This window comes from Macrotis lagotis, chromosome X, assembly GCF_037893015.1.
Source record: "Macrotis lagotis isolate mMagLag1 chromosome X, bilby.v1.9.chrom.fasta, whole genome shotgun sequence".
Classification (NCBI taxonomy): domain Eukaryota; kingdom Metazoa; phylum Chordata; class Mammalia; order Peramelemorphia; family Peramelidae; genus Macrotis; species Macrotis lagotis.
In genome coordinates, this window is record NC_133666.1 from 623951466 (window position 1) to 623978646 (window position 27181).

Consider the following 27181-nt stretch of genomic DNA (forward strand, 5'->3'; position numbering starts at 1 on the left):
ATTGTGAAACTCAGACTGAGAGTAAGAAGTTGTCTCCAAAACAAGAAATTTCTGATGAGATAAAGTGCCAGAATCTGATATTGCATAAATTCAAAGGACTTGTGCCTCAAGGAACCACATTTGGAGAAGCTGTTAAAAGTGAGGATAGGCTAAAGGAAATGTGGGGATCTCCTGCAGGGAGGAGCCTGAGGACATTCCTTTCCCAGAAAAGAGGCTTCAGGCCAGTACTGGAAAGAGGTCAGGATTGTGGTGAATTTGGGGAAAATCTCAGTTTGAGCATGACCCCTATAAGATATCAAAGAGTTTCTTCAGAATGGAGACCCCAGCAATGTGATGAAATAGGGCAAATATTTGAACAAAATTCAGAATTAATTACATATCAGAAAGAACAAATAGAAGAAAAATCCTGTAAAGCTAAAGTATATTGGAAAGCATTTACTCAGAATTCAAACCTCATTGAACTTCAGAGAATTCACACCAGTGAGGAACCCAGTGAGTGTGTTGCCAATGAAGAAACTTTAAACCAGACATCAATCCTTATCAAGAAGGAAAAAATGCTTAATGGGGAAAAACCCTATGAATTTAATGAATGTGGAAATACCTTTAATACACAATTGTCCCTTATTCAAAATCATAAAATCCCTACTTTAGAGAAACCCTATCAATGTACAGAATGTGGGAAAGCCTTTAGTTTGAAAGGAAACCTTATTCGACACCAGAGACTGCACACTGGAGAGAGACCATTTGAGTGTAATGAATGTGGAAGTGCCTTCAGTTTGAAGGGAAATCTTATTCGGCATCAGAGACTTCACACAGGTGAAAAACCATTTGAGTGTACTGAATGTGGGAAGGCCTTTACTAGGAGCACTGCCTTTATTCTTCATCAAAGACTTCACACTGGTGAGAAACCTTATGAGTGTACTGAATGTGGGAAAGCCTTCAGCCAGGAAGGAAACCTTATTCAGCATAAGCGATTTCATACTGGTGAGAAACCATACCAGTGTAATGAATGTGGAAAAGCCTGTAGTGATCGTACATCCCTTATTCATCATCAGAGAATTCACACCGGAGAGAAACCTTATTTATGTAATGAATGTGGAAAATGCTTCAGCCAGAGTTCAATCCTTATTAAACATCAGAAAATCCACACAGGGGAAAGACCCTATGAGTGTAATGAGTGTGGAAAGGCCTTCATTCTAAAATCTTGCCTTTTTAGACACCAGAGAATTCACACTGGAGAGAAACCATATCAATGTAACGAATGTGGAAAAGCCTGTAGTGATCGAACATCCCTTATTCATCATCAGAGAATTCACACTGGAGAAAAACCTTATGTGTGTAATGAATGTGGAAAAGCTTTTAGCCAGAGTTCAAGCCTCATTACACACCAGAGAATTCATACTGGAGAAAAACCTTATGAGTGTAATCAGTGTGGAAAAACCTTTAGTGCATCTTCAAACCTTATTCAACATCAGAGAATCCACTCTGGAGAAAAACGTTATGAATGCATAAAATGTGAAAAAACTTTCATTTTGAAGTCTTACCTCATTAGACACCAGAGAATTCACTCTGGAGATATCTTGTGAAGGAAGACACCTTTGTGGGAGAACCTTCAGTACACATTTTTCTTTTACTTGATATCAAAAAAGTCACACTGGCAACAAACCATATGATTGTAAAAGAACCACAGAACTTTTATCATAATAATGATTGTGATCAAGTCATTATGCAACACTTCAGTCTTATTCACCAATAGAAAAGTTATGCTGGAGAAGACTGTGATATACTTTTAATAATAATGTTCACTTTGCAAGTTAAGCTTTTATACAGAAGGTCCTTTTGCTTCTCAAAATGCCATGTGATTTAAGTATGCTGCAACTGGATGATAGTATGGTGTCTGCACATGAACTAAACATAGAGGGTTCATGTCCTGGTAACTTAGGCTCTTATTAGAAGATATTTTACCTCCTCAAACACTACATGTGTGATTAATGCTTTCTGCCACTTAATAATTGTATGGTGCTGTCTGACACCTGAATTTGAACTATAGGCTTCATATTCATGGAAGTTCATAACTTTCCAAAGGCAGCCTTATGGTCCAGTTCTCACATTTTTTCAGCATGAATATCAACATTGTTTTATATTTTGAAAAACCTTTATTAACTAAGGTAAATTAGGTGACTTTAGGGAAACTATATCTAATTAAACACTATTTAGAGGGCATTCATTAACCAATTGCTAGGCTTCACTTAGGTAGCTTTTCTCCTTAGCAATTGTTCTTTATCTTTTATCTTTGTACATGGCCACAGGGAGAAAGATGTGACATTTTTCAATAACATCATGATGTCAGCAGTTTATTCTGTTTAAATTTTTTGTTTGTGTGTATTCTGTTGTATCAGATGAACTTTAACTGCTTTGTCAATTTGTATTTGAAGGTATTAGTAGAAGTAACAACACGTCACAGTTATTTAACTTTGTATCAGGTGACCCTCCCGGTTCTGCACCTTTGTGAGCCTCATTTATTGTAGACCAAGAGCTTCCCACAACTGCCAGAAGACATTCAGAAAGGAAATTAAATGTCTTCCTCCCTCTCCTTAGCTCTAATTTCATTCCATGAGGCATTTAAAGTACTCAAATGGTAGGAAAATGGAGTTCTATTTAAATAGTTTATTTTCATTTTTTATCCTCAGATTCTCACTCTTTTCCCATTTGCCAACCAACTGGGTTGTTAGGGAAGCTGATTAATTTGCCTAAAGCCAATTAACCTAATAATTAATTTGCCTAAAACCATCTTCTTTTCTATGTTACCATATGCTCCCTCAGCCTATCAGATCAATGTACCTGGAGCCATTTTACCTAAAACCAGTTGACCTAACGCCAATTTGCTTAATGATTAATTCACTTAAACCTATTAAGCATTTTGGCATAATTTTGTTTGTGTGTGTATATGTGTGTAAACTATTTGTGGTTTTTAGCCTCCATAAGCATTTTTACTTCTTTGTGTCTCACCTCCTTTTGAGCACTTTAAATATTTCTTAGAATGTCTAAGGATAATACTGACTAAGTCAAGTATTTATCAAATTTATAACTTTTCATATAAGACACAATGGTCTTAACTTTGGGCAGTTTTCTTGAAGATTTTTATCTACCTTTGTGCATTTACCATGTTATTAATTGAGAGGCAGTGTGGAATAGTAGAAAAAAGTACTAATGGACTTAAATCAAAATAACTTAAATCAGAACTCTTAATAAAATTAGTACATATTTGGTGTTCATATTAATGAGGCATCATCTTGCAGACTAATGGTGAAAAAAGATAATAATTTAGGGACTTCAAAGATGAACTATTCTAATCTCTTATCTAAAAAGGACTCCCTATAAAAATATCAGCTGTTCAGTCAACTTATTTTTTTATAAGTAAGCAATAAGGATTTTTTTTTTTAGTTTTTGCAAGGATTAAGTGACTTGCCGAAGGTCACAAAGCTAGTTATCAAGTGTTTGAATCCAGATTTGAACTCCGGTCCTCCTGACTCCAGGGCTGGTGCTCTCTATCCACTGCACCACAGCTACCCTACTCAGTCAACTCTATTTGAAGATCTCCAGGGACTGTGAACCTCTCCAAGTAAGTTTCTTCATATTGAATTGAAATATTTGTAACCTTCACACATTGATCCTAGCTCTGCTCCCTGGGGCCAAGCAGAATAAGTTTAATCTTTCCTTCAAAACAACTCTTCAAATTCTTGAAGATAGTTATTAGGTCCCTTGCCAAGTCTTCTCTTTTCCAGGCTCACCATCTAGTTGAATAGATCCTCATCCCCCACCATCCTAGTTGCCTCTCCTCTTTTGTGGTCCAGTTTGTCAATGCCCTTCCTAAATGTGGTGCCCGAACCAGAACACAACACAGAGCGGCTTAGCTGGGGAGAGGATATTCTGGGCAACACGCTAAACTACAGCTTTTTCAACTGAAAGGGCATGCTGTTGACATATAGTGAGCTTGCAATTCACTATAAGCTCTTTGCTTTGTCTCACAATCTTTGTATTATGTCTCCCATACCCTGTACTTGTGCACTTGATTTTTTAACCTGTTTAGAACTTTAGTCAATTTAATTCTGTTACATGTGTTTCATTTTCTCAACCTTTAGAAATCTTTTGGAGGATTCTTTTCCTTGGTGAATTATCTGTCCCTCTCAGCTTTGAAATAGAAAGATAATTGTGATAGTTATATTTTCATTCAAATCATTAATTAAAATGTTGAATACAACTTGAAGGACAGAACCCTGTTACATTCAATTTGTGGCCTATCTTCAGGCTCATTGGTTATGTCTGGAGAGGACCTTAGAATTCAGCTAGCCCAAACCTCTTACATGAGATTTGTCAGTCACATAAAGGTTGATATTATTCTTTTGAGTCCTATCATTCATCCACTTGTAAATTTATCTGATTTATCTGTTACAAGCTCCCCATCTTGATCACAAGATTGCTGTGAAAGGCACTGATACATAATTTGTTGAATTACAGGTTATAATGGTTATGGCATTTCCTGGATCTCTCAATCTAATGACCTTATCCAAAAAAAAAGTAAAAAGAAAAGAAATTATGTTAGCCTAGCATATTTTTGTCCTTAATTAATCCAGCCTTGTTTTCTGAGACTCCATGAGCTATCTCTTGAAAATTCATTCTAGAATTCTGGAAAGTAATGTTAGGTTCATAGTTCAAGGAATCTTTTCTCTTGAAAATTGGCCTGTTTTTCCACCTCCATTCCCATAGCATCTCATTCATTCTCTGTTATTCCTAAAAGATAATTGGCAGTTATATATTACTTATTAATTCCATATATGTTTTCTTAAAAAGATGTTGCTCAAACTAATCCTTAAGGTCGAGGAAGAATGCTCTTATGTCCTTAATGTCCTGATTTCCAATCCACTGCAAACCTTTTTTTTTTTTGCTGGCCTTCCATTCTGGCTGCATGATTGAGAAATAAAATGGAAGGTGAGTAATTGTGATCTCTCAGCTTCCCATTGCCTCAAGGAGTACTTAATCCTTTTTCTTCTTGCCTCTAATGTATTTTACTTTAGTATTTATCATAAGACTTTGTTCTAGGCTTTAACCTTCCTTGACTATAGTTTACACTTTTTTGTATTCATCCTTAATTATTATCTACCCTTTCCATCTTTTTATTCATGTCTTTTAAAAATCCATGCTCAATAATAAGCTTCTTATCCTTTCAAATCATTGGGGGAGAGAAGCAGGGCAAACTGGTTATCCCTTTCTTGCCTGGGCTGAAAATGCAGTGCCTTTTCAGAGCCCAATCCCATTGCTGATTGGCAAAGGAGCTTGACCTGTTGTGTTTACAAACTGGGTTGGCTAGCCCCTCCTTAGTCAACCTGGAGATATGTAACTCCAGAGGTTTTTTTTTTTAATGTTTTAAATGAATAAAATGAAATACATAAGGTTACAGAGCGAACTAATAACAGAAGAATGTTGAAGCCAGGCTTAATGTGGACACCAAGATCAACTTTAATCCTACTGTGGCAAAAAATCCTCAAGCTCAAGTAGTTCATCAGCCTCAGCCTTTACAGTAGCACAATTTTATCACCCCACCTGGGCACTTGAATTTCTTAAGATGTCTATGAAGGATGATGTTTTAGACCATAGATTCTCATGACTAATTGGATCATAAGCTCCTTAATAGAAACTGTGCAGGTGATATTGCCCAAGATTTCTAAACTAATTTCTAACTAGATATCAAAGACCTCTTAATTATAGTCCCTGAGTCTATGTGGTTCCCTGAATGTTTTAAGTTACCCGTTTCTTAAGAGACCTCCTTCCCTCCACTTTTACTGATGTGAAATAACAATTCCTTCTTTCCTTTATTGGTTCTGTCACAAAAACCAGGCAAGTTTACTGTTAAAGTTTAGTCACAAAGGACTCAAGATTGATCTGAGAGGCCTGGCTTCTTCAGCACCTGGCTTACCATATTCCCTCCCCATTTATTACCATCATCCTTTGGAATTTGCATATTTCAATATTTCATCTAATATTCTACTCTTCTTTTCAAGAGACTTTTTCTCTCCCAGCATTGTCATGTATCATCACCCACATAGACTTCAACCACTGATAGGCTATTATCACCACTATTCCAAATTACTGAATGTTAGAGATGAAAGATCTTGGTTGTCTATTTAGAACTAGAGTTCTTTACCCTTTTGGTGACTTGATACACTTTGTCAGTCTGCTGAAGCCTCTAGACCCCTTCTCAAGATAATGTTTTTAAATGAATAAAATGAAATACATAAGATTACAAAGCAAACTCATAACAAATATAGGTCTCAACATAATTTCACAGATGCTCTGAAATCTATTCATGGGCTCTTTCCAGGTCTCTGGATCTCAGATTAAGACTTCCTGCTTTAGAAAAACAGTCCAATAGGTGGCATAAATTGTCCAAAATTACACCCAGATGCAAAAAGCAAGTCTGAGGGCAGGGATTGTCATTATTGTCATTCTCTCTAGTACCTGGCCTAAGTACTCTGCATATAGTAAATGAATATTGAGTTGAACCCAGTCCTCATTCTCAAGTGGACTGCACTATCTTCTACATTACAGCTGTCTTTATTTTGAGCTAATGAGAAGATGGAAGCCTACTATGTGCCAGGTCCTAAGCTAAGTACAAGGAAAGACAATGAAACAGTCACTGCCCTTAAGAAATTTAATGAGGGAAATAGTGCAGGCAAGATAACAGGATAAGTTAAATGATCTCAGAGTGAATCTCTAAGATTAAGAGTGAGAAAGGCTTCTTGCAGAAGAGGTATTAGCTGAAATTTGAAGGGGGAACCTTTCTAAGCATAGGGGACAGCCAGTAAAAATGTTTGGAGGGAGAAATGGACTTTTATGGGAAGCCAGTACCACTGGACTGTAAAGTTGAAAGGTGGGGAGGGGAAGGTGGAGAGAGAAGAAAGGTATTAAGAATAAAAAGATAAGGAGAGGTCAAGTTAGGAAGGCTTTAAAGAACTTTGAATACAAACAGATTTTATATTTAATCTATTGGAATTTATTGAAAAGACCACTTTGACAGGAAGATAGATTGGAGTGGAGACTTAAGACCAACCAGTAGTCTAGATATGAGATGGTGAAGCCTACATTAAAGTGGTGGCAGCATCAGAGGAGAGAAGGAACAAATTAGAGGGACCACTGATTTGGATACTTTCAGAAGAATAGAATAGAATTTCTCCTCAGAAAACAAAATCGATAATTTTATGTATTGAAAAAATAATTTTAAAATATCTTTAGACTATCTTTGCCTATATGTTACAGCAGCATTCAAGAATAATGTTACCAATAGGTTAATGGTATTTTCACTGTGTTAAGGAAGAAAGATAAATGACAGAGTTGCAAATAGAGATTTGAGTTTAAAAGAAAACTAACATACCCTTACATATTTGCCTATCTTTGGTGATGTCTAAATTTTAGAGGTTTTTCTAGCTTCAGGCCCAACTTGACTCCCATTATTTTGTTTAACAAACACACGCACACACACAAACACATTCTGCCTCACTCTGTCCCAGAATGATTTGAAATTGACCCACCGGGGTGCTCTGACCCAAGGTCAATGCCTTTCAATCCCAAATTTATTCTAGGCCCACAAAGAATACTTTTGGTTCCTAGTAGACTTTGTGTTTCACCCATTCATATATATGATCATTTTGCAAACTAGAAAGGTTACTCTACCCAAAGTAGGAGAATGGGATAAAAGGGATTTTTAAAGCTATTTTAAAAGGCTTAAAACTGAGCTAAAACATGGGGGATACCCTGCATATAACTAAAGTTTTCTCATCTCACAGAAGACAATGATACAATAAAAAAAAGCCCTTTTTGTTATATCTATCACTTTGCTTTCTCAGTGAAAGCAGCTGTTATTTATATCATCAGTTTCATGCTAGGAAGCCTGCCCCTGGGATCCTATATCCTATTCTTTATGGCATTTTTTTTTGCAAGGCAAATGGTGTTAAGTGGCTTGCCCAAGGCCACACAGCTAGGTAATTAAGTGTCTGAGGCCGGATTTGAACCCAGGTACTCCTGACTCCAGAGCTGGTGCTCTATCCACTGCACCACCTAGCTGCCACCTAGCCACCCCCCTATATCCTATTCTTAACCCTGAAAGGCAATGTGTAAGATATTCATCACAGTAGAGTTCCCTTCATCAATTACAAACTTAAAGCCAGCAAGACACTTGATGAAATGGCAGTAATTTGTACTTACCTGACCATTTTCTATTTATTGATCAGAAGAAGCTTTCTTTGTCATTTTCTCTACCAGAATTTTCTGGCAAGTCTTGAAATTAAGCAAAGAAAGCTTAATGTCCAGCAAGTCGATTGCCCTACCACTACTTTTTGTCAGTTTTGTAAATCAGGAATTTCTAATCATCTGGCACTCTGACAGCAGTTCATTTACAGTTCTCTGATCTGTATATGTATTTTTCCTTTTATAAAAAACAAGCTATGTATCCTTTTGTTACTGTATTCCAGTCATGACTTGCATCCCCCAGCATGTTATGCTTATTGCCATATATTAAGATCCCATTCAAACTCCATACATTGGTGTATAAGCTCATGTCAATATATATTTTCCCAGGGGGCAGCTAGGTGGCGCAGTGGATAAAGCACCAGCCCTGGAGTCAGGAGTACCTGGGTTCAAATCCAGTCTCAGACACTTAATAAGTACCTAGCTGTGTGGCCTTGGGCAAGCCACTTAACCCCATTTACCTTGCAAAAACTAATATATATATATATATTTTTTTCCCTTCCACTACTTTTCTTCCCATGTCAAACCTGGTGGACTCTGGTATCTGGTTTGACAGTTGGATATGACTAGTTTTCTCCCTCTTCATTTTCACTTTAATGCCCTTCAAAGGAAACCAGCAAACCTCTAGGTTTCATATATTAGCTAACAATCAGTCTTATTTATATCTTCCACACTCTCTTGCTTTTGAATCAGTAGTGATAAAAGACCCTTTGTGTGTCACCCCTTGCCCCAAAACCCTCCACTTCCCCCTCCAGAATTGTATCTGTTTTCCTCCTGATGGTATTCATTCCCACATGTAACACCAGAAGTAATGTTCTGAGGAATCTCAAAAGGCCCTTATAACATTTTGGACACACATCCAAGGAAGATGGTATCCCTCTGGAATTGTCATGTCAGAAAAGAGCCAGTATCCTCACTTCTTAGAAGGGAGAACCATCTACCATGAAGCAGCTCTTCTCTGGCTGCCAGTAATAGACGTCCTTACTCTGTGGCACCTGTGGATCTTATTTAAATAAGAAAACATATAGAAGTCTATTGCACTTTATTTTCCTTAGCATTAAAATAATACAGGACTTAAAAAAAAAAACCCTAATCCACCCTCAACATCAGTATGCAATATTCTAAGCAAGTACATGCAAGCAGTTATAGGTATTTCTATTTAGGTTTCAATCACATACACTTTCAATACATTCTCTTCATAATTTTGATATCCCTTGGACCATAGGTATGGGTTTGGCCAGCAATTACTGTTTCTTGAAGACAGCAATGACTTTCCATAGTCTTTAATGTTAACTACAGCTGCTGGAATCCATGTTGCTGACCTCCATACCATCAACAAAAACTAGCAGGTTTTTGTGTTTGGGATTTGGGTCCTTTTCCCCCAATTCATTCCATGTAGTAGTTCCATGTTTCCTGTGTAAATATTGGAGGGCAACAAACTGGGTAACTGTACATCCAATCCATATATCCTCCAAGTAGCATAGTTGATAAGAGAACTGGTTTTGGAGTCAGAAAAACTTGACTTTGAGTCCCACCTCTGGTCACTAGCTAGGTAGCCTTGTTGTGCTCTAACCTTGCTTTTCATCTGTAAAATGGCCATCTGTAATGCCTACATCATAGGGTTGTTGTGAGGCTTAAATCAGATAAAGTATGTAAAGTGCTGTGGAAATCTTAAAGCACTTTACAAATGTAGGCAATTACTATGTTTCTCCAAGTAAGGTAGAGTATATTTAAAATAGCAACCACTACTGGAGTTAGTAGAAAGTTTCATCACATTGTTTTAAGGTATGCTCATATATATATATGGATATATGGATAGAAGTGAAAAAGTATCCACAGTGGAAGTTTCCATAATTAGAAATCCAATTCTGACAGCTAGGGTCACTGCCACCTCAAAGATGATTATAATTGATCAAAGGGAGTTGCTGACTCCTTTATCCTTTAATCAGCAAGTAAATATGTCATTGCTGAATGTATGCAACAGAGGTGTAGATTCCCAGTCTAATGATGTTACTCATCTGCCTGAAACACTAATGGAACAGTTCTGTAGGTATTTTCCAATACAAGGGCTTGTGATCTGCTCTGAGCACATGGGTATCTTGAGGTCTGGAATCATAAGAACTCTTCACATCTTTCCCTTTACTAAGCTTTTCAGAAGCAACATGCTGAGGAGGTAAATAGAGATAACAGGACTACAATGTTTCACAGAACATACACACTAGGAAGCTACACAGACATATCTTGGACACTAGCTACTCTCGAAGATACAACATATCAAGTGAATCACATGCATCTTATGGAACATTCACATTTGGTTGATTTACATTATCTTGTCTTTGCATCACCACAGTGATTAGGCACATTCTGACATTACAACACAGGGTCAACTCTGGATATTATGTCATTCAGTTTTGGTTTGGTTTTTGGCTACTGACTTGTTTATATTGTACAAATGTCCATCGGGTCTCTCCTGCAAAGACAAATTATGGTGATATAGCAGAGCAACATAAATATAGTATGAAACCAAGCCCTATGAGCTCAAGGAGTTTAAGCAAATTCTAAGTCTTGGAAGTTGTAGTTTATGACTAAACAATCATATTAATGCTTTAGAACAAGTCAATACCCAAATGGAATTTCAAATTGCCCCAATTCTACTCTGCCTACGGCCAGTAACAGGATTTATCTGTGGTCAACATTTTCCATCCCCCCAGTTGTAAATACCAAACTCCTAACTTGATACCAAGGCTTTCAGGCTTAGGAATGGGTATGTTTGCCACCTCAATGGCAATCTGGTGACACCAAAACCTTGATCCCAGGCTTCCTTGTCCCAAAAAGCTGAGCATACTTCCCAATTAATCAGAGCATCAGTCTTTCTAAGAGACAAACTTGCATATAGCAATCTTTTGTGAGGAGTCCCAATTTTCCCTGTGGAAAAGTGGTAAAAAATTAGTTGAAACCATTAAGATTGGTTGAAGGAATCGCATGGGTTTTGCATAGAAAAAATGGTATACAGAACACTGGCTATCATCAAAGGACAGGAGTGGGAGAAAGAATATGATAGATGTGGCTAGGATTTGTCCAAAGAAATCAGAACCATGACTAATAGATTGAAGTTACAGAGACAAAAATACATGGAGTCAGAAATGAGCAGCCAAGTCCTGCTATTATCAAGGAACTAGAATGTTTGTCTACAACTTGCATCAGTAGCCTCTTTATTCTGACCCTGGCCCTAATGAACACATTTAGATATGCAAAGGTGTTCCATTGTATACATGAGGCCAAGTCACTTTCAACAAATATTTCATTTTATATTTGTCCAGGTCTACACCTAGAATATCACTAGCCGGGGGCAGCTAGGTGGCACAGTGGATAGAGCACCAGCCCTAGAGTCAGGAGTACCTGAGTTCAAATCCGGCCTCAGATGCTTACTAATTACCTAGCTGTGTGGCCTTGGGCAAGCCACTTAACAAAAACTAAATATACATACATACATACATATATACATATATATATATACATATATACATATATATATATGTATATATATATATATATATATATCACTAGCCTTTTGAGACTTGTCTTCCAACACGAAGTCTAATGCATACCCATCTCAAAAATTTACTCCAATGATCTAGACTTATGAAATGAGGATTTTAGGAGCAGTATGACTGTCAGCCTCTTAGTTTCAGGGTTGATATTGGAACAAAATGGGGCATTCTTAACCTATGTAACAGTTGCCAAAAAGCTTACTTAGCCATAACCTAGCAAAGATACTGACCAAAGCTACAAAAGTGCTTAGGTTCGGTGACAAGGTCCTACTGTCTTCATATAGACATGTATCTGGCTAACAGGGGAAGGTATAGTGACTTCCTTGGATTTTGTATCTCCCAGGTCTGAAAGATGCTGATGCCATGATGGTAGAAAATTTTATGCCTTCAAAGTGTCTAAGAAGAGGCTACCAGGAGGCATCCAAGGAAGCACAAGATGAGCCTTGTCCTATCATGGGTCAATCAAGTCTATCAAGTTTAGGGAAAATTCAGCTTAATTGGGGAAAGGGAGCAGATAGAGGCTGGTGAAGAACCTTGGTAGATATTGGTTTCAGAATAGGGGAAAGAAACTCCTTGTAGTCAAGATGGTGCTCAACACCCTTGGAAGATAACCTTGCACCAGCTGACCCAATATAATCCACACACCCAAGGCATCAGTTTCCAATACACTTCTGTATCTTCATACCTGTCCCTGAAGAGACTGTATATGTTATAGCCTATCCAGACACTACAGTGGAATCTTTGAAATTCTGTATATGATCATCCGGGACTCCTGGTTATAAGTTTGAAAATATGCCAAACACTACTTTAAATCACGTAGTTAAATGTACCTATGCCAAAGACCCAATCAGAAAGCCAGTAGAGCTAGCATTACTATAACTATGGAACCTTGGAATCTGTCATTGACTTAATGTCCTCCTTCATGCAGTCATCAACAGTTGAAAATAATCCCATTACTTCTGCTGAGTCCACTTTCCTGTTTCTTAGGGAAATGTTTAGCACTATAATCACCTTCTAGTTCAACTTACTGTAATCAGTTTTTTGTATATCTCTTCCATGAGATTTGCTGTCCTCCAGAAGATTTACCTCTGTGACATATCATTCCCTTGTCAGGCAGGCAGACAAAAGCAGAATGCAAAAACTATGTTTCTTTTTCTTTTTTTGGTTTTTGTAAGGCAATGGGGTTAAGTGACTTGCCCAAGGTCACACAGCTAGGTAATAAGCATCTGAGGTTGGATTTGAACTCAGGTCCTCCTGACTCCAGGGCTGGTGCTCTATTCACTGCACTACCTAGCTGCCCCTTAAACTATGTTTTAAAAAAAAGGCACATCCAAACATTACCATTAAAACAAATGATTAGAAAAATTGACCACAGCAGGTTGATACCACCTATTAAACTTGTCTCTCTGTAACATATAATTCCGTGGAAAGTATAGCTTTTACCCAACTTGTCATTTCATTCCATATTGTGGTTTCAGTGGTTAATGATTACCAAGGGAGTTAGAAGCTAGACAGTTTGAGACTTAGTTAAGTGTGCAAAGAACCCTGTACATGGCTCATGAAAGAATGAGAAGTCAGGTCAGAAATTCTCTTGCAGATAAGGGACTATAAAGGACTACAAGGGGCATTCATCTTTGGGAGGACCAGGGGTAAGCTAATCTTTTTCTTGAGAATAGTAAAAATGGCAATCATGTTGCTATGAAGTCCTTTTTCCCAACCTTCATCTGACAAGGAACCCAGTATAGTGGATAGGACAGACTTGGAGTCAGGAAGAACTGGATTCAAAGCCTACCTTATAGCCTTACCAGGTATGTGACCCTACAAAAGTCATTTAACCTCTCTTTTCCTCAATTTCCTCATCTGTAATATGGGAATAATTATAGAACCTCCTCACAATGAAATGAGATGTGCTAGGCACTGTGCTAAGCACTAGTGATATAAAGACAAAACAAAAAAAAGTACCTGTCCATAAGTAATTCATTCTCTAATACAGGAAATAGCATGTAGACACCTATGTACAACAAGCTGTATGTAAGATAAAAAGGAAATCATCAACAGAGGAAAGACTGGAATTAAAAGAGATTGGGAAAGACTTCCTGAAGAAGGTAGAAAGAGATAGAGATAGAAAAAGAGATAAAGGGAAAGCATCCCATGAATTGGGAAGACAATGAAAATGCCTAATCAGGATATGAAGGACCTGTGAGGAGGTCAGTGTCTCTAGAATAGGGTATATTGTGGAGGTGTAAGCTATAAGGAAAGGCAAGAGGAAGAATAGATTATAAAGGACTCTGAATGCCAGAGGAGTTTATATTTGATCTTAGAATTGGGAGGCCACTGGAGTTTATTGAGTATGAGGATAAATGGTTGGACCTATCATTTTGACACCTGAGTGGAGGATGGACAGGAGGAGTAGAGAAAGACCAACCAACAGGCTATTACAACAATAGAGGCATGAGGAAATAAGAGCCACACTAGGAGGGCAGCAATTATCAGAAGACAAAAGGGAGAATATGCAAAAGATTTGGGGAAAATGAAATCAATAGGCCTTGACAAAAGACTGGATATAGGGTGAAAGAATTAGGAGCTGAAGATGACACTTAGATTACAAGGTTGGGTGACTGGGGGAAAAAAGATACCTTCAACAATAACAAGGAAATTTGGAAAGGGAAGGGAATGATTCAGTTTGGGATGTGATGAATTTAAAATGTCTACAGGGTAAGCAGTGAGAAATACAAGAGTAAGGGTCAGCAGAAACTCATTAGAGGCAAAATAGAAATCTCTAGTCTCTTCTCCCCCAACCCTTCTCCAAGGGAGACTTATTCTCTGCCAGAAGGGGAAGTAGGCAATTTGGCTCTGAGGTTCTCTGCTCTGCTCTACTGATAAACAGAAGGGGTACCAGGGCAGAAGTCTGTCTGTTCCTTTAAATATTCTTCAACTAAGGGATATAATCGGATTTGAGCTAACATCATGCTGCTTTATCATTTTAGAGAAAAAGGAGAAACCCAAGCTCTCTAAGGCTTGACCCCTTTCCCCCTAAACACAAGTTTCACAATGAACATACATAGTAAATAGTAAAAAACAGCATTTATCACAATTATAGCAAATCAGAAATCAGAGCAAGTGTGTACCAGACAATATTTAGTGAAGGAGCTCTTCCACTTGGTGTAACATCACTCAGTTGAACCAAGAATGTCCTAGATTTCATACAAGGGGAAAACTCCCCAAAGTCTCCAGTGTAGCTAGCTGGGAATAGGGATATGATGGAGGCTGCTTCTATTGTTTTCCCAGAATCTTTTCCTTTAGCAACCTGAAAAGGAGTCAGCAAACCAGAAGCCCCTAAAGTGACTTGATGCTTGAAGAATTCCAAAGAAGACCTGAAGCTTAGTGAATCCTGAAGGTGACTGGCCTCAAAAGGGAACTAGGGAAAGGCTGGAGCTCTTTCCCCATTCAGGGCAGGGTCTTCCTTCTCACCAATAAGAACAATTCCATACCAAAGGACTTTGTAACAGATATTGAACATGAAATGTAGTTTTTTCTTCCCCTCTATGCCACAGAATCCCTGGTTTCCTTCAAGATGCAGTTCCAGTGCCAACTACTACAGGAATCTTCTCCAATTGTTTGTAGCCTCCCATCAAATTTGTCATGTTTTAATTTTTTGCAATCATGTTGTTCCCTTCTTTCCTCCCTCAAAAAAAAATAACACAAATCCCTTCAGGGTGGGGATTGTTTTTCTTTTTATTCTTAGCATAAACTGGTATATAGCACTTAGTGTTTCTTGATTGACTAAACACAGCAGGACCACAACCAGATCCTGGAATATCATCTAACTCAAATAGTCATTTACTTGCCAATTTTTAAAATTTCTATTTCCTTAATGGCTCATAGTAATCCCTTCTTTCTACCCACATGACCAAAGCCCTCCTTTAGGCCTTTATCACCATTTGCCTGAACCATTGCAGTAGATTTCTAATTATCTTCCTGTATCAAGTCCCTTCCCTCTCCAATTCATTCTCCACATAGCTACAAAGTAATTTCCCTAAAGTGCCAATTTGACCCTTATCACTCCCTTCTCCATTAATAAACTCCAGGGGCTCCAAAATTGTCTCTAGGTTTAAAAAAAAAATCTGATTTATCATTTAAGGCTCTTCATAGGCTGGCTCCAATAATGCCTTTCCAACCTTTATTATGCATCACTCCCTTTCCCGCACTCTACAATCCAGCCAAACTGGATATGCTACTCCTCACACACAGTGCTCCATCTTCCATTTCAATGCCTTTACACTGGTTGCCCTATTGCCTGGAATCTACTCCCTTCTTACCTCTTCCTCTTGGATTCACTCATTTCCCTCAAGAGTCAGCTCTACTTCTACATAAAACCTTTCCTGACCCCCCCCCACCTCCAGTTACTAGAACCTTCCCCAAATTGCTTTGTATTTGTTTTCCTTATATTTATACACTTTTCAATAGAAGGTAAGCTCCCTGACAGGCATGACTGTTTCTTTATCCTCTGAGGGTTTCTTCAGAATGTCTGGCACATGGGGCAGCTAGGTGGCTCAGTGGATAGAGCACCAGCCCTGGAGTCAGGAGTACCTGAGTTCAAATCCAACCTCAGATACTTAATAATTACCTAGCTGTGTGGCCTTGGGCAAGCCACTTAACCCCATTGCCTTGCAAAAAATAAAAATAAAAAAAAAGAATGTCTGGCACATAGTAGATGTTTAATGTTTGTTGATTGATGTTATTAAAAACTTTCTTCCAGGTCCACACCAATTTTCTAAGTAACAATAGTAAAAAAAAAATTAATAATAGTATTTATAAAGCACTTCAAAGCTTGCAAAGCACTTTACAAATATCTCATTTTATCTTCACAACAACTCTGGGAGGTAGGTGCAATTATTATTCCCATTTTACAGACTGGAAGTTGAGGCAGACAGAAGTGACTTACCTAGGATCCACTAGTTAGGAAATGCCTGAGGCTGGATATTTCTACAGAACCAGCATTTAATCTACTATACTTAGCTACCTCTAAACATCATGTGTGACTGAAAATGGTAAAAAAAACTCCCCTACAGATGAATACAAGGATTAAAAAAAAAGTCTAAAAATTACAATAGAGATAAAATGAAGAAATATGCTCAATTACATCTTAGAGTTGGGGAGCTTAAAAATGTTTACTCTAAAATATTTTAAAGTATATTGTTTGGTATAACTTAAATGAAGAATTTTTAAACTATATAACAGGGTGAGAATTTATAATACCTGGGGATTTGGAACAGAGTCACACTTTGAAAATAATTCAAGATACTTGTTCTAAGGGTCAACTAATGTGAAGTGTTTTATACTGCCACCTACTGGCAGGCAATATATGCAATATTGTAGGAGGAAAAATAATCCTAAGTGGAAATTGCTAAATAAAAATCACTACTTGGAAGATTTGTCACAGGTTGTCTATCCAGAATAACTATTTGATACCTAATAAATCTAGACAAAGTACTTTATAAATACTTAAATGGAATATTTTTATTTACACAATGCCTCAAGTATTAATTCTAAGCTGCTGAATAATAAATTTCATTTACTGAATGGCTTTCCATAAACATATTCTGTCTCGAGTCTGAGTTTTCTGGTTTAAGAACTTAAAATAAAGGCTTTCACAACTTCTCATGTTCCCTGCAAATGAAGGTCTCTCAATATACTGTGTATTCACAAGTATTCCCTCTAGTATGAAATCTAATGTCTAATACCATGCTTTTCATGGTGAGAATTTCCCATAATCACTGAATCATATGGTTGGAACAAACTCCAAAGTCATCTGTTCCTCCCTGTACTTGCCTCCCAAGGCAACCCATTCCATTTTGTAGACTCTTTATTTTTTGATGCGTGAATTCGTTGATGTCTAATAAGGACTGAATTCTGGCTAAAAGCTTTCCCACATTCATTACACTCGTATGGTTTTTCTCCTGTGTGGCTTCTCTGGTGACGAATTAGGCCTGAACTCTGGATAAAGGTTTTCCCACATTCATTACATTTATAGGGTCTTTCACCTGTATGAATTCTCTGATGTTTATTAAGGCTTGAACCCTGACTGAAAGCTTTCCCACATTCATTACACCTATATGGTTTTTCTCCAGTGTGAACTCTCTGGTGTCTAATGAGAGATGAATTCAGAATGAAAGCTTTTCCACATTCTCCACATTCATAGGGTTTCTCTCCAGTGTGAATTTTTTGATGCTGAATAAGATTTGAGGCATCACTAAAGGTTTTTCCACATGAATTACATGCATAGGGTTTCTCTCCAGTATGAACTCTCTGGTGCTGAATAAAGTTTGACGGATCATTGAATGTTTTCCCACATTCATTACATTTATAGGGTTTTTCTCCTGTGTGAATCCTCTGGTGTTTAATGAGCCTTGAACTCTCACTGAAGGCTTTGTCACATTCGTTACACTCATAGGGTTTCTCTCCTGTGTGAATTTTTTGATGTTGAATAAGATTTGAGGCATCACTAAATGTTTTTCCACATGCATTACATGCATAGGGTTTCTCTCCAGTATGAACTCTCTGGTGCTGAATAAAGTTTGATGGATCACTGAAGGTTTTCCCACATTCATTACACTCATAGGGCTTTTCTCCTGTGTGAATTCTCTGGTGTTTAATGAGCCTTGAACGTTCACTGAAGGCTTTGTCACATTCATTACACTCATAGGGTTTCTCTCCTGTGTGAATTCTCTGATGTCTAACGAGGTTGTAGCTTTGACTGAAGGTTTTCCCACATTCGGTGCATTCATAGAGGTTTTCACCAGTGTGAATTTGTTTATGTCTATTAAGCAAAGACTTTCTGGTATAGAGTTTACCACATTCACAGCACTCATAGGATTTCTCTGTAGAGTCAATTTTCTGTTGATCAGTGGTTGTAGAATTCTGATTGTTATATTCACAGCTATCCTCTGCAGGATGAATTTCCTGTAGTTCACTGAGAGTAGAGTTTTGCCTGAATGCTTTCTGATAGCCAGCAGGTTTCTCTTCCGTAGGGTCTTTCTGATACTTAGTTGGTTCTGATTTTGGTTTGAAAATTTGACTTATTTTATCATACTCCTGCAAAGTCACTCCTGAAGAAACTCTGAGATATCTAATAGGGTTTGAGTCCAGACCAAGGCTTTTTACTAAGTCATTATGTTCTTGGCTGGTCACCCTTGTGTAGGGTATATGGTGGATCATTGTTACTGATCTGAAACCTCTCTTCTGGTAAAGTAATTTTCCCATTCTTTTCCCTGCAGAAGACCAACAGTTTTCTTTCGATATGCCCTCATGTTCATTGGCTTCTCAAATTTTGATCCTTGGGAAGTATCCCTTGAAGATCTTTCTAATATTGAACAGTGGAACCCCATCTCATCAGAAATTTCCTGTTTTGGAGACAATTCGTTATCTTAGTCCTGGTTTCACAGTCTGAAAGAATAAATACAAAATGCAGACATATTAACTTCCTGTGATAAAACTAGTAGCTATGTTCAAGGTGAAGGCACTTCTGGGCATGTTCAAACTAACAGTATGTTAACTGAAAAAGGGATTTTGGAATCATTCATCACACCATTCTATTTGGAATCATAAGATTTATTTCCTTGATATACTTTTGGCTCAGTAATGCTGCCCTATGGCTACCAAAGCTTTCCATCTTATTTCCCAAAATTAGAATTAGTGTAAGGAAAAACTTTCTAATGACCAGACCTACTCAAAAAATGAAAATGGATACATCAGGAGGTCATTGGTTTCCTTTGCTTAAAGATCTTCAAGCTAAGTCTGACAACTTGTTCAGGATTCCCATACATGTATCACTTGAACTCCAGAGTTCCTCCCAACTTGGTTATTCTGTAATTCCTATTACTATAATAGGATCATCCATAGGCCCGGCCTACGCTGATATCCACTCTTGTCATTTAACATGCAAAAAAAAATATTTATGCTACTTTGCTGTCATCTACAAATCTGATGAGTTCACATATATTTAAGTCATTCATAAAAATATGAAACAGCAAAGGGCAAAGATTGACCTGTAAGTCACTCCACCAGAAGTCAGCTTCCAAGCTAAACATTAATGACCATTCTTTGGCTCTCATCACTCAACCAGCTTTGAATACATGTAACAGTATTCTTCTCTAGTCTACATCTCTTTAGAGTCCACAAGGACAAAATAAGAAATTCTATCAAATGCACTACTGAAATCCAAGTATGCAATTTGTCTATAGATTCTCCCTCACTCACCTGAGCAAAAGTCTATCCCCAGGATCTCTTTCTCCTTAGCTTCCTGAATGGCCTTTACCCATGCTTCTTCCTCTCACTCTAGTCAGGAGATCCCATCAGGCCTGGTCACTGGAAATCCTGCTTGAGGGAAGAAAATAGAGATTGCAGTTTTTATATTAGGTCCATAAAACTGTCCTAAATTCAGACCCAAGCTTTAGATCAGTAAGGTCTAAGATAGGAAAAGAGGGCAAAATCCAGAGAAACTAGGATAGAAAAGCCCATAGGAGGACTACTACACTGCTCACAGGTGTGTGTTCTCGGGTCTACATCCCAGAGCACTGGTGAAACAGGAGAAGTGGTAACATGAATATCAAGGGAGACATTAACATAAATGTTCCCTTTCCTCAAAGAGTATGAAAAAAGACCAACATTGGGGAGGAAGGGAAGATTTAAATTTAGGGAGGTTTAAAGGCAGCTGTTCAATTCTAACTCAGGACAGACTAGGACTGTAAACAGGGAGTAGAAATGTATCATCTTTAAAACTGAGTTAATATTACCACCAAACTCACAAGACTGTTGCAAGAAAAGAATTCTATCTACAAACATTAAATTACTATAGAAATGAGAGTTTTTATTATTATTTCATTGCTTTTGTTGATAAATCCATTGTCTTAACCGAGATGGGATTAAGAATTTCTGATACAGGGGCAGCTAGGTGGCACAGTGGATAGAGCACCAGCCCTGGAGTCAGGAGTACCTGAGTTCAAATCTGGTCTCAGACACTTAATAATTACCTAGCTGTGTGGCCTTGGGCAAGCCACTTAACCCCATTGCCTTGAAAAAAAACCTAAAGAATTGCTGATACTTGTCTATATTCCAAAGACATCATAGTCTGTATTACAAAGAGATCATAAAAAAAGGGAAAAGGACTCATACACAAAACTATTTATAGGAGCTATTTTTGTGGCGGTAAAGAATTGGAATTTAAGGGATGTCCATCAATTGGGGAGTGGCTGAACAAGTTGTTGTATATAAATATGATAGAATGATATTGTTCTGTGAGAAATCATGAGCAGGCATATTTCAGAAAAATCTGGAAAGCCTTACATGACCTGATCTGAGTGAAGTGAAAATACTGTACTCCTTAACATTATGTGATAAAAAAAAATTTTTTTAATTTTAAAGAGAAAAAAACACTATGTGATGATCAACTATGATAGACTAAGTTCTTCACAGCAATATAGTGATCAAAAACAATTTCAAAAGACTTGTGAAAATGCCATCCACATCCAGAGAAAGAACTAAGAAGTCTGAATGCAGACCAAAGCATACAATTTTTCACTTTTTTTTTGTTTTTTTTCTTTCTCATGGCTTTTTCCCTTTTGTTCTGATTGCACTTTCATAACACAACTAATATGAAAATACATTTAACATGACTATATAGGTATATCCTATAGAAAATTACTTGCTGTTTTGGGGAGTGAGAAGGAAAAAGAGGGAGAGAGAAATATGGAACGCAAAATCTTACAAAAATAAAGGTTGAAAACTATCTTCACATGTAATTGGGGAAAAAATAAATATACAAAAAAAAACTGCTGATACTTGAAACTGACTGCAAATACCCTTAAGCCTTTCATATACCTATTTGATTCACTAGGTCAGATAAACATGAAGATGCTCAGATCTGAGTCCCCAAGTACCCAGCAAGATCATGTTCCTATAATTACCCAATAATACATCCCTGTAGAGGTTCCTCTGAGCAAGACCCAAAAGAACCCATTCTTCCTTTATAAAATCTATATCCACATCTATGAAGTTCACCAAGATCTGGAGGAAAAAAATTTCAAACTATAGCCACAATGGCAGTCCAAATCATTAGCACTTAGGGAAAAGGGAAGAACTACCTTCCTTTGGTAAGGGATGAAGTATATGGGCATATGACTATCAAAAGACACAAGAGAGTGCCTTGCCCCAAAATTCCCTGTAATGGGATACCTAAGGCTCTCCCCAACAAGGGGTCCAACATAATACCAAAGAAAGAGGCCTGGGAGCTATAAACTGATTATATAAGTAAATTAATAATCAAAGTGGCACACTCATATCGGGGCAGTATGGGGCTGTTATCAGACAAAAACATTGATTTCTGCCCAAAAAAAAATCCCAGTGTTAATTATGGAAATCAGACAAAAGGAGAAGTTATAGAGTGTGTTAGTGCAGATTGGTTGACTGGTTTGAGGTTTACTCTGCTCAGCACTAGGCTTGAGTCTCAAATACCTGGATGCCATGTCAATGCTGTGATGGCTAGAGTCCTAGGTATGAAAGGCTATGGACTGAATACTGGTCTTATTCTAGCTGTGTCCTGGTCAACGTGCTTTCTTTTGGTTTACATTAATTTTGATTTACATTATTCATGGCCTTCACTGACAAGAATTCCTTTATTACTATGATGATGATGATGATGATGATGATGATAGCTTTCACTACTACTACTTTAGCTAGGAAAACCAAATTATTTATAGTTTTACTGCTTAAGGAAAACTCATTATGGTTTTCACTAATAGGGACTACACAGAGAGAATATGCTAGCAATGACATGAGTGCTTATATTTTCTTGAATCTAAAGGAACTGTAAGACTGATGTGACTCTCTTTCTTAAGATGTAGCTAAGGGGGTGGCTAGGTGGCACAGTGGATAAAGCACCGGCCCTGGAGTCAGTAGTACCTGGGTTCAAATCCATTCTCAAACATTTAATAATTACCTAGCTGTGTGGCCTTGGGCAAGCCACTTAACCCCATTTGCCTTGCAAAAACCTAAAAAAAAAAAAAAGATGTAGCTAAGAGATAGAATATTCTTTAGAAGGGAATAGGAAGTTAAAATAGGATCTTCACCTATTCCAAACAGGAAAACGAATAGGATTAATAATTCTTTTCAATTGTATACTCCTGTCAAAATTTTTCTAGGTATTGTATCTGAAAATACTATATTTGTGAGTGAAAAAAAATCTGACACAACTAAACCCATGATTGCCCAATCTTTATTGAGGGAAGGGGAAATAAAGGAAGGAAAATGACATTAAAGGAATAATTTCTTCAATTTGCTTAAAAAAAAAACTAGAGATATTTAACCTAGAGATGAGAAGCCTTAAAGGGCTTCCAATAAAAGGTAACATCTAAGGATAATAATACCCATTGGTTGTTGTAAAGCTAAATATAATAATATAACTTGCCAGAGGTACTGCAGTGTTTTGTAAGGAATAGAGAATTAACTTAATCAGAGTATGAGAGGAGGAGGAGCAAAGTCCATTTGGGCTGGAAAGATCACTTGAGGTCAAGTTGTGTAGTGCTCTAAAAGCTAATAGGAAGGGTTTATATTTTATTTAGTAGTAATGGGAAATCACAAGAGTTAGTTGAGGAGAAAAATCATGTGGTGATGTTTGTTTTGGGGGTTTTTTTTAGGTTTTTTGCAAGGCAAATGGGGTTAAGTAGCTTGCTGGAGGCCACACAGCTAGGTAATTATTAAGTGTCTGAGACCGGATTTGAACTCAGGTACTCCTGACTCCAGGGCCGGTGCCCTATCCACTGTACCACCTAGCCACCCTGTGATGTTTGTTCTTAAGGAAAATTACTTTGGCAGCATTGTGGGGGACGACATGGAGTCGTAATAGATTAGAGGCAGGGAGACCAAGTGAAGACTATTATCATAATCTAAGTGAGAGGTGATGAAAGACAAGACTAGGAAATTATCTGTGTGAGCAAAGAATGGGTCATATGTAAGAGACATTGTGAAGATAGAAATGGCAAGATTTGCCAACTTATTGCATGTATAAGATAAGGAAGAGTGAGGAATTGAAGATAATAATATGAGGCACTAGAGGAATGGTAGCACCTTTGACTGAAATAGGGAAGTTTTAAAGAGGGAAAGGTTTAGGAGAAAAGATAGTTCAGTTTTAGGCTGGATTTAAGATATCTCCAGGATACTCGGTTTGAAGATGTCTCTAGGATACTCAGTTTGAAATGTCCAATAAGTAATTGGTATGGTGGGACTGGTATTTAGAGGAGGGAGAATGTGAGCAGAAATATGGAGAACTGCTCAAGGGATCAGATGTGAGAGAAGTTGTAATGGTAGAAAAAGCAAGATTTGGCAGCTGATTGTACACAAGGGTGAGGGAGAATGATCCAGATCCAGGATAAAGTCAAGATTACAAACTTAGAAGAAGCTAGTACTTTTTGTCATTAACTCTGGGTAAAAAAAAATACAAGTGATGATCACCAATCATCTATTCATTTAGAATGTATCATGATACTAATTAGAAAAAATAGGAAAGTATATAATTGTAACATACCAAATAAGAAAGACCCAGAAGAAACTAAGCACAATAGTTCAGTATTTTGAAAAGACCAAGAACACAAATGACTAGGGGAAGGAATCTTTATTTAAAAAGAATTTCTGGGGAAACTTGAAAGAAGTTTGGCAGAAATTAAGTTTAGACAAGTATTTACATCATATGGTAAAAAATCAAAATAAAAACATGTCTTAAATATGAAAGTCCATCATCAAAAATTAGAAGAGAAAAGGAGGTACTTTTGAGATTTATGATTAAGAGAATTCCTAACCCAACAAGAATTAGAGATTTAAAAAAAAACACCTAGATATTTTCAATAATATAAAATTAAAAACATTATGCACAAGCAGAATCAATGTAGCTAAAATAACAGACATTAGATAATTGGGAGAAAAAAATCTTTGCACCAAATATTCCTTCCAAAAGTCTCACAAATATAGAAGACCTAATAGATAAATGGTTGACCTTGAAGTTTTCAAAAGAAAAACATAAATTATCAACAAAAGGAAATATGCTCCAGATCACTAATATAGGCCCATCAAATTGGAAAATATGATGAACATTCTTTGCCCCCCCATTGATTGTTCCCTTTATCCCTAGCCTTCTCAGCCTTAACCCACCAAAAGCTGCCCAACCCTTCCACTGTACTATCTTGAATGTATGCTCCAAAGGCAAAAAACTTGCTTTCACATTAAACTTTTCCTTTTCCTGATTCTGTCATATTCTTGCATCCCCTGAGATCTGGCTTCCTCCTAATTAAGTCAACTTTCCTGGCCAACCTTTTCAGCCCTAGTTATACTTCTATTCATATCCACAACTCTCTGATCATGGTAAATAATTGAAAATGGAATATTCCTTATTCACTATTGCCACTTTTAGGTACTCCCCCTAACACTTACATTCAGTAATTTCTCTTCCTTTTGGGCTGATACAATCCATATTTTTCACCCAATAAAGATGCTGGTAGTTATGAGCTACACATAATCATAATTGACCTTGCCATCGTTCACAAATATATCGTTTCCATGTTCATGAATTCAGAGTTTATTTTATTTAATAGTCCGTTTTCTTCAGCCTTGAAACACTAAACTCTGATCTTAATCTTCACCATGATTTCCAATCACTGGACCCCTCAATTCCTTTCCAGGCCATCATACCCATCTTGGCTACACACTCTCCCCTTCTATATCTTGACCTTTTGGTGAGCCAGTTCTACCCTAAATTATTTTCTTCCTTGACCATTTATCCTGTTGAAGATCTTACCCAATCATGCCTCAACCCTAGATTATCCCTATTATCCACTGCCTCAGATCCTACACTTGCTGCTGAATAAAGCTGGGGAAAAGAAAAAGTCACACAATTGTGCTGAGTGGATCCAGGACAAATTTCTGTTATCTAATCTCAGCTAGACCTTCCCTACTGCAAGGTAAATCCTTTTATATCTTTATAAATGACTCATCATACTACTTAACACAGTGGCTTTTCCAAATCTCAAATTTTATCCCTCTTCAAACCTCTTATAACTTCCCCTCCTTCCACTATCTGAGTTGAGAACATTGCCTCAGATTTCACTGAAATCACTGAGTGCTCCCTTCTCATTTACATTATCAAGATGCCTTCTACCAGTTTCTCTTTCTTCAGTGCTATTTCATAAGAAAAGGTGGTCCTTCTCCCTAACAAGGCAAATCCCTTTACAGGCACAAGTGATTCCATTCCATTCCATTTCACTGGCAGATTGCCCTTCATACTTTCACTAATCAATTATTAATCTTAGTATTTTGTTTTTCCCAGTAGGATGCAAAAACAAATTTTAATGTTCATTTTTAAAATTTTGAATTCCAACAATGTAAAGACTAACAGACTTACCTTCTGTGGGGGTGGGGGGAGGGAAGCGAGATTAGGGGGAAAATTGTAAAATTCAAAATAAATAATTTTTTAAAAGATTTTATTTTGAGTTTTACAATTTTTCCCCAATCTTACTTCCCTCCCCCCATGCCCCCAAAGAAGACAATTGGTCAGTCTTTACATTGTTTCCATGGTATACATCCAAATTGAGTGTGATGAGAGAGAAATCATATCCTTAGAAAGAAACATAAAGTGTAAGAAGATAGCAGGATCAGACAATAAGATGACAGGGTTTTTTTTTCTTTCTAAATTTAAGGTAGTAGTCCTTGGTCTTTGTTCAAACTCCACAGTTGTTTCTCTGGATACAGATGGTATTCTCCATTGCAGACAGCCCCAAATTGTTGTTGAACTGATGGAATGAATGAGTCCATCAAGGTTGATCATCACCCCCATGTTGCTATTAGGGTGTACAGTGTTTTCTTGGTTCTGCTCATCTCACTCAGCATCAGTTCATGCAAATCTCTCCAGGCTTCCCTGAAGTCCCATCCCTCCTGGTTTCTAATAGAACAATAGTGTTCCATGACATATATATAACACAGTTTGCTAAGTCATTCCCCAATTGAAGGACATTTACTTAATTTCCAATTCTTTGCCACCACAAATAGGGCTGCTATGAATATCTTTGTACAAGTGATGTTTTTACCCTTTTTCATCAATCTCTTCAGGGTACAGACCCAGTAGTGGTATTGCTGGATCAAAGGGTATACATATTTTTGTTGCCCTTTGGGCATAGTTCCAAATTTCTCTCCAGAAAGGTTGGATGAGTTCACAGCTCCACCAATAATGTAATAGTTGTCTAACTTTTTAAAAAAATTTTGAATTCCAGGGGCAGCTAAGTGGCACA

At 37.4% G+C, this 27181-nt stretch overlaps 2 protein-coding genes across 12 annotated transcripts in view; one reads left to right on the forward strand and one right to left on the reverse strand.

Annotated features, from left to right (window-relative positions):
- The window catches only part of LOC141500223 (uncharacterized), an 86405-nt gene that overhangs the window by 21853 nt on the left and 37371 nt on the right, over positions 1-27181 (forward strand). For 9 of the 10 annotated variants that reach the window (XM_074203219.1, XM_074203223.1, XM_074203225.1 and 6 more), the window contains one exon: positions 1-8773. In XM_074203219.1, the coding sequence (XP_074059320.1) occupies positions 1-1586 (1586 nt within the window). In that variant the 3' untranslated portion in view covers positions 1587-8773. Of the gene's footprint in view, positions 8774-27181 lie in introns of those variants that run through there. The other variant, XM_074203227.1, reaches the window with a different exon arrangement.
- The window catches only part of LOC141500228 (uncharacterized), a 25705-nt gene continuing 7282 nt past the window's right edge, over positions 8759-27181 (reverse strand). The window contains exons 2-3 of one of the 2 annotated variants that reach the window (XM_074203231.1): positions 20112-20228; positions 8759-19298 (exon numbers count right to left, since the gene is read on the reverse strand). In XM_074203231.1, coding sequence (XP_074059332.1) covers positions 17661-19115 — 1455 coding nt within the window. In that variant the 5' untranslated portion in view covers positions 19116-19298; positions 20112-20228 and the 3' untranslated portion in view covers positions 8759-17660. Of the gene's footprint in view, positions 19299-20111; positions 20232-27181 lie in introns of both variants that reach the window. The other variant, XM_074203232.1, reaches the window with a different exon arrangement.